Genomic DNA, 12,610 nt, shown 5'->3' with positions numbered 1-12,610 from the left:
TAAAGTCTGAAGCCTAAAAATACTTAGCACATAGCAACAATAATGGACAAAAAGGGCCAAAAAAAGGTAATAGTGCGATATTATATATTTTCTCTTTTTTATAATAGGGACATATAAGGATAGTATCGGGTAACACCCCCCATTAGCTGGGGTTGGTAAACCCAATATCAGAGCAATAGGGGGAGCCACTCACCCGGTTAGGGGCAAGTTACTCAACCCACCATGCCCCATGCATCCATTCCCATGTTATACACACATACCAAGTTTCAACCAAGCCCTTTAATGAATGAACCATATTGGCTATATAGATTATAAAGAGAATGTATAATAAAGACTCATATATATGATACTCAATGTTGATCCAAACATTAGCAACAATATATATTGACATGCAAAAAAATTATCACACGTGTAGATCACACTGTCACATGATGATGTAGAGGTGAAACCTGTAGATAATATAGTTCACTTTCTCCAAAGATCTATAAGAGATAAAAAAGTCACTATTAGTTAAAACTCCACAAAATCAAAGGCCATATACCATATCACACAACGATTCAAATCCAAATGGAACATCAGAGATACATCAAAGAGCTGCCAAATAGCAAATAGCGCATCCTAGATCTGAATGAATGAAATATTCTCATTGAATACTTTGTTCTGTACAAAGTTGAATGTGCTGACAACAAAATCACACAAAAATCATCAATGGAAATCACATTTATTAACCAATGGAGGCCTGGATTTGGAGTCACCCCCAAAATTAAAGAGGAAAAACACACTACAGGCTGATCCAACTTTGATGTAATGTCCTTAAAACAAGTCAAAATGAGGCTCAGTATTGTGTGTGGCCTCCACGTGCCTGTATGACCTCCCTACAACGCCTGGGCATGCTCCTGATGAGGTTACGGATGGTCTCCTGTGGGATCTCCCCCCAGACCTGGACTAAAGCATCCGCCAACTCCTGGACAGTCTGTGGTGCAACGTGACGTTGGTGGATGGAGCGAGACATGATGTCCCAGATGTGCTCAATCGGATTCAGGTCTGGGGAATGGGCGGGCCAGTCCATAGCTTCAATGCCTTCATCTTGCAGGAACTGCTGACACACTCCAGCCACATGAGGTCTGGCATTGTCCTGCATTAGGAGGAACCCAGGGCCAACCGCAACAGCATATGGTCTCACAAGGCTTCTGAGGATCTCATCTCGGTACCTAATGGCAATCAGCCTACCTCTGGCAATCACATGGAGGGCTGTGCGGCCCTCCAAATAAATGCCACCCCACACCATTACTGACCCACTGCCAAACCGGTCATGCTGAAGGATGTTGCAGGCAGCAGATCACTCTCCACGTCGGGCCCTCATACCACCCTCATGGAGTCGGTTTCTAACCGTTTGTGCAGACACATGCACATTTGTGGCCTGCTGGAGGTCATTTTGCAGGGCTCTGGCAGTGCTCCTCCTGTTCCTCCTTGCACAAAGGCGAAGGTAGCGGTCCTGCTGCTGGGTTGTTACCCTCCTACGGCCCCCTTCACGTCTCCTGGTGTACTGGCCTGTCTCCTGGTAGCGCCTTCAGCCTCTGGACACTACGCTGACAGACACAGCAAACCTTCATGTCACAGCTCGCATTGATGTGCCATCCTGGATGAGCTGCACTACCTGAGCAACTTCTGTGGGTTGTAGAATCCGTCTCATGCTACCACAAGTGTGAAAGCACAACCAACATTCAAAAGTGACCAAAACATCAGCCAGAAAGCATAGGTACTGAGATGTGGTCTGTGGTCCCCACCTGCAGAACCACTCCTTTATTGAGGGTGTCTTGATAATTGTCTATTCCATTTGCACAACAGCATGTGAAATTGATTGTCAATCAGTGTTGCTTCCTAAGTGGACAGTTTGATTTCACAGAAGTTTGATTTACTTGGAGTTATATTCTGTTGTTTAAGTGTTCCCTTTATTTTTTTGAGCAGTGTATATACACATATATAGGGAGGGAGCTTGAACCCGTGATTGTTTGATCTCTTATACTATGTACTTCAATTCCATAATATTCCAGCATTGAAATCACAGTTCTCCTATGGAGATGTGCCTATGGCTGCTGTGGTAATCCATTGTTTCCAGCGATCATGTCATTTAATTTGATTGATGACAGGCAGATGTCGGATATGCATCACTGCCGTCATCAGCCTTGGTATTTTACGGGCACAGCTCCTGAATCGGCTTCATACATTCATCTGAGATGAAAATATGGTTCATAGGTCGTTAAGGGGTTAATTAACTAACTTCGATTGAGTTTGGGGAAAGGCTAGTAAGGGAGGCTAGGTCTTTAGTATGATGGAAGAGGACAGGATCTGGGATACAGCGGGCGCAGCTTTAATTGCAGCACTGGGGATTAAGTTCATAATAACCTGTCACCGTAGCTTCCTCTAGAATCCTCTGAACAGGATTTTCCTGGAAACCATTGCAAAATCTTATCAATCCAGTAACAATTATTTCCTACCAGGCAGATTTTTTTTTCTCTCCTGGAAATGTTGCTACATTTTAGACCATGCAATCCAATACGTTGCCAGTGAGACATTAGGGTGTGATAGTATAAAAAAAAAAATGGGTGTAACCACATATTGCGTTAAAAAAAAAACCTGTTAGAATTCACATCCTGTGCTGGAACGTTTCTGTTGTGCATAGAATGTTTTACTGTTATTGGATGCAACACCGTGTACCGATGTAGCAGAGCTTAGAGGGGTTGTCCAGGACTTACATATTGATGACTTATCCTTGGCATTAACTAGAATGTAACTAGAGTCCGATGAGCCCCAGTGCGACATTTGTACCTGGACCCCCACCTCCATGTTGGTCAGATGTTGCCACGCAAGGTAAGGGAAAGACAAAGTGCACAACAACGGGAAGAGGGGGAGGCAGCCCAAACACTAGGGAAAGGGGGAGTGGAGACCTCTAGGCAGATCTGACAACACCCTGTCTCCCCTAAAGTCCTTAAATAGGTTCCCACCTATCGCCGAGCAGGATACCTAATCCCTAACTGCCCCTAGCAATAGGCCCTAGATAGGGAGGGGATGGGGTGAGCAATAGTCAGCCCCCACTGCAACTAAAGACAAACAGGTAAACAGACAAGGGAAACACTTAGCTTGAGAAGACACCAGAGAGATCAGGCCAACTATCCTCCAAGGGAACTCCAAGAAGACACTGGCCAACTACTAGTACTTCAAGCCTGGACAGAGGAAAATAGAGCTATCACTGGCAACTCTCTGGAGAGACTGAAGGTATTTAAACATCCAGCAAGGTTGTGTCAATTAGCAGCAGAAGGTGGAGGTCACTGCTATGTCCTAGAGGAAGAAGGCTATCACTACACTACAGAGATGAAAAGATCAAGAAGGTGCCTGAGAGCCAAGCGCAATGACCTTCTACAGATGGATCCAGAACGACTGTCTGACACACCTGACACACCCGTGACAGATGTATGGCCCTTTGTAGCATTCTAGATCCTATAAAGACATGCGTGTTCACCCTCCATGTAATGATGTCCCCCAACCTGGCAGCTTCCTGTAATAATGTCCCCCATCCAGGACCCTTTCTGTAATCATTTCCAAATTTTTGGCCCCCATCCTGTAACCTCCAACCTTCCTAGTATAGTGTCCCTTGTCATGGGCCCCTTCCTGGTATAATGTCCCCCATCTTGAGCCCTTTCCAGTAATAATGTCCTCCATCATGGACCCCTTCCTGGTATATATAATGTCCCCTGTCCTTGGTCCCTTACTGTAATAATGTCCTCCATCCTGGCCTATTCTTGTAACAATAAAGCGCCATCCTGGTATAATGTCCCCCATCCTGGGCTCTTTCCTCATAATATGTCCCCATCCTATACTAGTTTTCCCTACCCTGGGCCCCTTCCTGGTGTAATGTCCCCATCCTGGGCCCATTCCTCGTATAATGCCTCCCATTGTGGTATAACAGCCCCCATCCTGGGCCCATTTCTTGTATAATGTCCCCCTTCGTGGTATAATGTCTGTTCTGCCGCTCTTTTCTAACACATTAAAAAAATAAACGATTCTCCCTCCTTACCTTCCTCCACTTCCATGATGTGTGGCGCTCTCTTCTATAGCCTACAGCTGACTTTGGCATGCCAGCCATGGACGACGCATGACATCACTGCCATACACCGCTCGTAATTGGCACACCAACGTCAGCTGCCAGCCTCTGATTGGCTGGCGGTGTGTATTGAAGCTGAGGGAGCCGGTGGGTCTCTGCTCCGCAATAACACTTTAGATGAAAATGCGTCCACGGACACACATCCAGCTGAAGTAGGCGCTGGTGTCGGCGGGAGCCATCCTCCCGCACGGGCCCAATAACGGTCGGACCCTCTGCGAGTGAGATCGTTACGCCCCTAGTCATCAATATCAGATTGGTGGGGGTCATACACCTGGCATGCCCACCGATCCAATGTTATCGGCTTCATTTGTCAGACGTGGGCGAACATACCAGCAGCCCAGTACATTTACAGCAGTGGCTGCTGCCGAGTACTGTACTTTAACTCCCATTGTCTGAGCGTTAACTATCAATTGTAACCCTTCATTAAAGGTCACAGCGCTGTATACCTCATCCACAGGTATATGACTACTGCCACATTTAAGGGATTTTACGGTTTTGGAAAACTACAGTCGCCTGGCTGCAGTTGGTTTTAAAAACAAACAAACTATTTTAGTCACCCTCCACCAGGTCCGGAGCTGTACCTCCATCGCTGCTCTCGTCTGTTATTGTCTGCAGCGCTGACCTCATGTCGACAACACTGCAGCCAATCTATCAGCTCAGTATGTCTGCCTGAGTTGACAGAACAAGCTGCTGAGCTCACCGATTGGCTGTCGTGCAGTCATCGTGACGTCGGGACTGCAAACAATAACAGACCTAGGAAGGAGTGGTGGAGACTCAGAGCTGGACCTGAAAAGGGTGAGTAAAGCACAGTTGTTGTTTTGTTTTGTTTTTTCAAACAAACTGCAGCCGGGAACCAAAACTGGAAAAACCCTTTAACTCAATTGCCATATTATAAAGTGTAATTTAAAGCTCTGGGACCGTAAAGCATTTGACCCTGGATGTGATTGTACCCACTTCACCCCCAATAGTCACATCTTGTCCAGTACCATCTATCAAAGCTGAAGCCCTGTCCTATGTGACTACTGGAATATAATGCACAGCAAGGGGGGTGGGGGCTGGGGAAGGGCATGGATTGACTTCTATAGGCACCCACTGTGCTTTGTTTTTCCTTTACAATGCTGTGAACCAATTCTTTGTACAGAGACTTTTTTTTTTTTTTTTTTTACTTTTTTTGCTTTTCTATTTCTTTTGTTTGATTTTTTTTTATTTTGTTTTTCTTTACCTTTTTGACTTTCACTTTAGTTTCATTTTTGTTTCTCTCTCTTTTATTTTTTATTTTTTTTTAATTTTCTTTCTTTTTTTGTTTTTAATTTTATTTTTCCTTTTTGTTTTTCTAATTCTTTTCATTTTTTTTGTTTTGCTTTTTTTTTCTCTTCATTTTATTTTAAGTTTTAGTTTCACTTTTTTGCTTCTTTCTCTTTTATTTTTTTGTTTCTCTTTTTTTATTTTTTTTATTTTATTATTATTTTTCATTTTTGCTTCTCTTTTTTTGTTTTCCTTTACTTTCTGTCTTTTTTTTTGTTATTTTAAGTTGTGTCAAACGTCGGCAGGATTAATAGATGTGGTTTTCTACAGTTCTACATAAAATCGATGCAGATTTTAATCGGCTCATTGCATTTTTTTGGGGGGGTGAAAATCTGGGTCACTTGAAGATTTCTGCAAATTCAGTAATTCCACATCTACAATCTGTCCTACATGGCGGAGATTAATCGCCTCTGTCCTTGGCATATAATACTTCGCTGCCATAGTTAGGACAGTGTTCCGAGGAGCTTGCACTCCATTGACTTGTGAATGGCGGAGATGAATCCGGTGTAGTGTGCACATTTCCAGTTCCTGGCTTCTTCTGGGTTGGGGATGGGTCCCTATGGGTCCCTCCCATTTTGGCAGGGTTTCTAGTTCAGGAGGAGGGGTGGAGTGGCTGTTCAGTCAACACAGCTGGCTATCTGCTCCCACAGATAAGGTCCACGAGGTGACCCACACACAGGGCACGGCCACATCAGGTGCCAGCCCCATAGGTCATCTGTGACCATGCAGACCCCGGGCACCGACCCAGATTGTGCTCAGGCACTGAAGACACAGAAGCAGCAGATGGCTGACATGCTGAGGGAACTGAAGCAGACCAGGCTACAGAAAATATGGATCCCTCACCAGAGTGAGAGGCTGCAGCAGAGGAGAGGATGTGAGTGCACTGACCCCTAGCTGATCCTGGAGCTGGGGCGACTTGGCGACTTCACCAGGGGGGACAATGAGGTCCAAGTAGGAAACCGCTTGCCTATCACCTTGCCTGTGCGTAGGACATGGTTGCTCCCTGCAATTATCCTAGGCAATTATTAATCTGACCCTACAAGAGGTGACATGATGGCGGTGACTATCCCTTTAACAGTGTCATTGAGAACCCGTAGAATTTCCCAGCGTTTTAATTGGGTGTGTAAAATATGGGACGCTATGCCCAGAGGATTGTTTTGGGGTCCTTTAGTTTTATTGTTCGTCTTACCTGACAGACCCCCACATTTTCCATCGATGTCTAAAAGTACATGCCGATGTAAGATATATCACCATGTAGTTGGGGTTATTCACCTGTGGGGATATATATTTTTATTTTTTTTTACTTAAATGCATATATGTAATCATTTTTTTCAGTAAATATTTTGCACCGTTAGCCTTCTTTAGCCTCTATGTTGCACTGACTATTCCTGGCTGCTGAATGAGATAACTGAGAATCCATAAGAGAGCTCTTTCTGAAGGTCCGACCGAAAAGTTTGTAACTTTTTCTGTGCTTTTTTTTCTGAGTCCGTCTCGCTGCTGATTTATGACCACATCAAAGTAGTATATGCCGGGAAACAAATAATTTCCAGTAAATATTTTGCACAATTTGCCTTCTATACCCTCTGTGTTGCACTGTCTATTGCTGGCTGCTGAATAAGCTAACTGAGAATCTATCGGTGAGCTTGGGCTGATGGGAGAGTTTATAACTTTTTCTGTCTTTTTTTTTCTGAGCTCCTCTCCTGCTGATTTTTTACCATATCAAAGTAGAATATACCAGGAAACAAAGAGACTGTTAAACCCAAACAGGTGTAAAATTTGTAAGGAATCCCAATTGCAAAAATGATTTTTAGCCCAAAATACATGCATTTAAGGGGCAAAAAATGTTTCCAAAGGTGGACAACCTCTTATGGTTTTTCATTATTTCTTATTGCTGTCCTGAACCTTTGTTTATATTGATATCCTCGCCCTCGAGACTTTTTCCAGTGTGTGAAGATCAAAACGTCTATGTATTTTTTTCATATTTCTCATTTTATACTATATTTACAGTGTACAATTATCGGTCACTGCGGACCACCCTACCCCTCGTATATGGCACTCACTAACTAGTCAATAAAAGCTATTTTTGGCGGATGGCCTGCAATGAGCGCGCCACTGCCTAATGAGAGGGACAGGCCATCTTTGTCCTAACTTTTTTGCATGGTTAGACCTCCCTTCAAGCCTCAGTGATAGACTGTGAATAATGTATGGATTCCAGTGTTTTCCATCTTTTATCGAGGGGAAAAAAAAGAAAAAGTATTACATCTCTCCAGTGGGAGATATTCTAGATTATAATAATTTGCCTTTACCCTTAATTGCAAGAAAAGTGACCCTGATCTCCTGCCCCTTCCTACTATTTTTATTTATTTTATTTGCTTATATAGCGCCATTAATTCCACAACTTTACAGACATTATCATCACTGTCCCCATTGAGGCTCACAATCTACATTCCCTATCAGTATGTTTTTGGAGTGTGGGAGGAAACTCCCACAAACACGGGGAGAACATACAAACTCCTTGCAGATGTCGTCCTTAGCGGGATTTGTACCCAGGACCCCGATGCTGCAAAGCAACAAGTGCTAACCACTGGGCCACTGTGCTGCCCAACAACTGAGCAGCAGAACTAACCACTGAGCCACCGTTCTGCCCTTCTATCTGAGTCACGTTGGCCATGCTATCAATCCATAGGGTTCCAACCAAACCCCATCATGAGACGACTTCTCTAACATTTTATTTTGGATTTAATCCTACAGTTTCTAGGACTGTCCGATGATCTAGAATATCTGCTAGTCCAGCACATATCAGGTTCAATTAAAGGGGCTGTGCCATAAAAAAAAAAAAAAAAATTATCCTTCATCCACCAGTATAACTATATGATCCATGGTGGTCCAGATGCTGAGACCCACGTAGATTCTCGAAAACGGGAGGCCTTTGAAAGAATGGAGCGGTAGCAAGTAACTGCGACCATAGACAGTTGATAGAGCGGTGGTCGCACATGCTCAGTGCTGCTCCGTTCACACAGGGGACTTTGGGATCCTCCATGATGCTCATACATTTATCAGCTATTCTGTGCATAGGTGATATATTGTTTATGGGACATCCAATAAGATTTTTTATTGTTTTGTGGGTGACAATAAGGCTGAGCCATATAGGTTGTCACCCTTCAACAAGTGGCTGAAAACATTTCTACGACCTGTATGGCTCTCGGTGGGGTTTTATTGAGATGTGGCATGGCGTGCGTTGTATGCAGTGTTTCGCCTTTTGATTTACACTTCGCGGGTCGGAGCTGCTGATCTCTGCGGTACATTTCACAAGCTCTGTAAACACACAGAAACTTTTTTTTTATTTACCCTTACTTAAATACATTTTTGGGACTTTGAGACTTGATGGAGGTCACGGACGTTTTTCTTATCTCTATCCTATGTATGGGGGTTGTACTAATTTCCTAAAGTTCATACTACAAAGTCAAAATCATATAATATAAACCCAGATTATCCCCACATCTCTCAGAGGATTCCCTGTGCACTCTGTCCATGGTGCTGGTATAGTGGGGTCCTGAAATGGACTACCCCCCCCCCTCCCCCAGTAGGGGGGTAGCAGTCCCAGCCTAAAACTCTCCATACATATCAGCAGTGGAACCAGCTGATCATCTAATAGGTGTTGGGGGTCTCCTGATTTTTATTTTTTTTTTCCCGGAAGCAGATGTCAAGAAAATGGAGGATCATGCATGTTAATTTCAACATGTTTGATCTTTTGTTCTGATACGATGAGATGTCTGAAAAACACGTGCACGATCGGCCTAAATGAACATGCATGTGATGGTTGAAAAGGGGTGGGATAGCAATGGGTTAAATAAGGTGTAAAAAAAAATTTCAATGCACCCAGACAATTTAAAAAAAACTTGTCCAAACCTACTTATTTCAGCAGGACGGCCAACCATCTGATATATGTCGGGGAGAATCAGGAGGCCATCACACATTATGTAAAGACAGAAAAAAAGATACTTTACTGTAAAAATGGGAAAATGTAAAAGCTCCATCCCTTTTAGAGTCTTTGCTATAAATAAGTAATGTAGACTACACGCTCGGCTCGCCTCAGACCCCTTTTTTAAAGCTCTAGAAGCTGGCACAGTTGTATTGGGCATACAGCCCAGGTGGAGACGGCAGCAAGTCTTCGCATAACAATGAGACCTCCCTGGCATTCACAAGAACGCCATCTCTATTCCCTAGCGTGGCAGATGGCATGGTGCCCATGGTCACGGTGCTCACTCTAAGAGTTTATTGCAAAAAATCAAGTTCTTGGTTTTGTACGAAAGTCATAATCAGAAGAGATCAAGTATTTGCCCGCCACTTAAGTAGGCGTTTATGGTTACTGTCCGGCGAATACACTTATGTACTAAACAGCCATGGCCGAAAGTGTTGGCACCCTTGATATTGTTCCAGAAAATGAAGTATTTCTCCCAGAAAATGATTGCAATTACACATAATTTGTTATACACATGTTTATTTCCTTTGTGTCTATTGGAACAACACAAAAAAAGAGAAAAAAAGGCAAATTGGACATAATTTCACACAAAACCCCAAAAATGGGCCGAACAAAATTGTTGGCACCCACAGCTTAATATTTGGTTGCACACCCTTTGTAATAAATAACTGCAATCAATCGCTTCCTGTAACCATAAACAAGCTTCTTACACCTCTCAGCTGGGATCTTGGACTCTTCTTTTGCAATCTGCTCCTGGTCTCTCATGTGAAGGCGTCTTCTCCCAACAGCAATTGTAAGATCTTTCCACAGATGATCAATGGGATTTAGATCTGGACTCATTGCTGCCACTTCAGAACTCTCCAGCGCTTTGTTTCCATCCATTTCTGGGGCTTCTTGAAATATGTTTGGGGTCATTATCCTGCTGGAAGACCCATGACCTAGGATGCAAACCCAGCTTTCTGGCACTGGGCACTATAGTGCGCCCTAAAATCCTTTGGTAATCGTCAGATTTCATGATGCCTTGCACACAGTCAAGGCACCCAGTGCCAGAGGCAGCAAACCAACCTCAAAATATCTTTGCACCTCCACCATATTTGACTGTAGGTACTGTGTTCTTTTCTTTATAGGCCTCCTTCCATTTTCGGTAAACAGTAGAATGATGTGCTTTACCATAAAGCTCTATCTTGGTCTCATCTATCCACAAGACTCTTTCCCAGAAGGATTTTGTCTTACTCAAGTACATTTTGGCGAACTGCAGTCTAGCTTTTTTATGTCTCTGTGTCGGCAGTGGGGTCCTCCTACCATAGCGTTTAATTTCATTCAAATGTCGACGGATAGTTCGTGCTTACACTGATGCACCCTGAGCCTGCAGGACCACTTGAATTTCTTTTTTTACATAAATTTTTCTCTGTCGTCCATGTCCAGGGAGATTTGCTAAAGTTCTATGGGTTGTAAACTTCTTGATTATGTTGCGCACCGTGGACAAATGAACATCAAGATCTCTGGAGATGGACTTGTAACCTTGAGTTTGTTGATATTGTTCAACAATTTTGGTTCTCAAGTCCTCACACAGTTCTCTTCTCCTCTTTCTGTTCTCCATGCTTAGTATAGCATACACAGACACACAATGCAAAGATTGAGTCAACTTCTCCCCTTTTTATCTGGTTTCAGGGGTGATTTTCATATTGCCCACACCTGTTACTTTCAACAGGTAAGTTTGAACGAGCATCACATGCTTGAAACAAAGATGTTTACCAATTTTGTCCGGCCCATTTTGGGAGTTTTTTTGTGAAATTATGTCCTTTGCCTTTTTTTTTGTTTTTGTGTTGCTCCAATACACACAAAGGACATAAACCTGTGTATAACAAAACATGTGTACTTACAATAATGTTCTGAGAGAAATAGTTCATTTTCTGGAACAATTTCAAGGATGCCAACACTTTGGGCCATGACTGTACATATATAATATATCCTTAGGATAGGTCATCCTTGTCAAATGGGAGGAGTCCAATACCTGGCACCCAACACTGATCAGCATTTCTTAGCTCCTTCGGCACCTGTACGTAAACATTGAAGGATGATGAACAGCTCAAGTCATTGTGTAGCAGCTGCTACTGAGAATCACAGATCAACTCCTATCCTCTTAAATCAGATTATCTGCAGTTCGTGGAGCGGCTCATTTTAGAGCCTTGTTCTCGGGATCGGTGGGGGTCTCAATGGTTGAACCCCTTGTGATCAGCAACTTGCAAAAATGGAAATAACCCGTTAATTAGGGAATTTCTATACTGCAAATAAATAACTTGATCTTTTCCACTATTCCAGGGAACCTCCTATTTCTTGGGACTTAGTGTAGTGGTTGAGCTCTGGCTCTTATCATCAAAGGGTAGAGTGATGAGAAGCAAGGTGTGAATGAGGGTGTAACATCCCTGGTGGCGTACTTGCATGGTGCACCACCTCCCACCATGCAAGACCGCAATCTTACCTGTCAGTCCATGCTGCACTCTTAGCTCCATTACCTGCTGTGTCCATGTATCTTGTCTGATTGCTTAGGGCGTCGGCACGGCTTTCTGCTTGTTTCTTATAGCTACTGTGTGCACAGTCCTAATGCATCCCCAGCCTATTGCTGTGAGTCACTGGATATTTAAACCCCCTCCACCCAGTAGGAGGTGCCTGAGCAACACTTTCACTCAGTTTGTCTTTTGCAACTGAGGTGCCAGGCCCTGTCCTGACTCTAGTCTGTCCGCCACCCTGGGGGCTGAGTACCCAGGGCCTTTTCCTGTACCTGTGACTTCTAGTCTGTTTCCGCCACCCTGGGGGCTGAGTTCCCAGGCTCGTTTCTGTATCTTCTTCCCGGTTCAGTTCCTGTCTGAACAGTGTCCTAGCCCGTTACTTGTTTCTCTCTATGTCCGTGCCTTCCTTTTGCCAGCAGTGTCTGGACCTGCACCTAACTCCAACTCGTTGTCTCTGTACTTCTGTTTGTGAGTTTTGTGTCCACTCGCTACTTCATTGTAAGTACCTTGTGTGTATCTGGTTCTGCTTGTCCCCTTTCCCTGCCTCTGTATCTACCTCCTGTGTTCTAACCATCTTCCTGTATTTTCCAGTCTGTTCCATGTGAACAGAGCCCTGTCCTGTCTGCCTTCACATTCTGCTCTGTTCTGCTC

The 12,610-nt window shown here is 43.8% G+C and overlaps 1 protein-coding gene across 3 annotated transcripts in view; it reads left to right on the top strand.

Annotated features, from left to right (window-relative positions):
• The window catches only part of PFKFB1 (6-phosphofructo-2-kinase/fructose-2,6-biphosphatase 1), a 46,481-nt gene that overhangs the window by 11,527 nt on the left and 22,344 nt on the right, over window positions 1–12,610 (top strand). For 2 of the 3 annotated variants that reach the window (XM_073639908.1, XM_073639907.1), the window contains exon 1: window positions 6,035–6,341. The exons of the other annotated variant lie outside the window; for it this stretch is intronic. In XM_073639908.1, the coding sequence (XP_073496009.1) occupies window positions 6,191–6,341 (151 nt within the window). In that variant the 5' untranslated portion in view covers window positions 6,035–6,190. Of the gene's footprint in view, window positions 1–6,034; window positions 6,342–12,610 lie in introns of those variants that run through there. 3 annotated transcript variants of the gene reach the window in all.

This window comes from Phyllobates terribilis, unplaced genomic scaffold, assembly GCF_046119375.1.
Source record: "Phyllobates terribilis strain yellow unplaced genomic scaffold, ASM4611937v1 Scaffold_7__3_contigs__length_470593459, whole genome shotgun sequence".
NCBI classification, from domain to species: domain Eukaryota; kingdom Metazoa; phylum Chordata; class Amphibia; order Anura; family Dendrobatidae; genus Phyllobates; species Phyllobates terribilis.
Note: the sequence above shows the minus strand (reverse complement) of the source record. Positions and strands in the feature narration are given on the sequence as shown.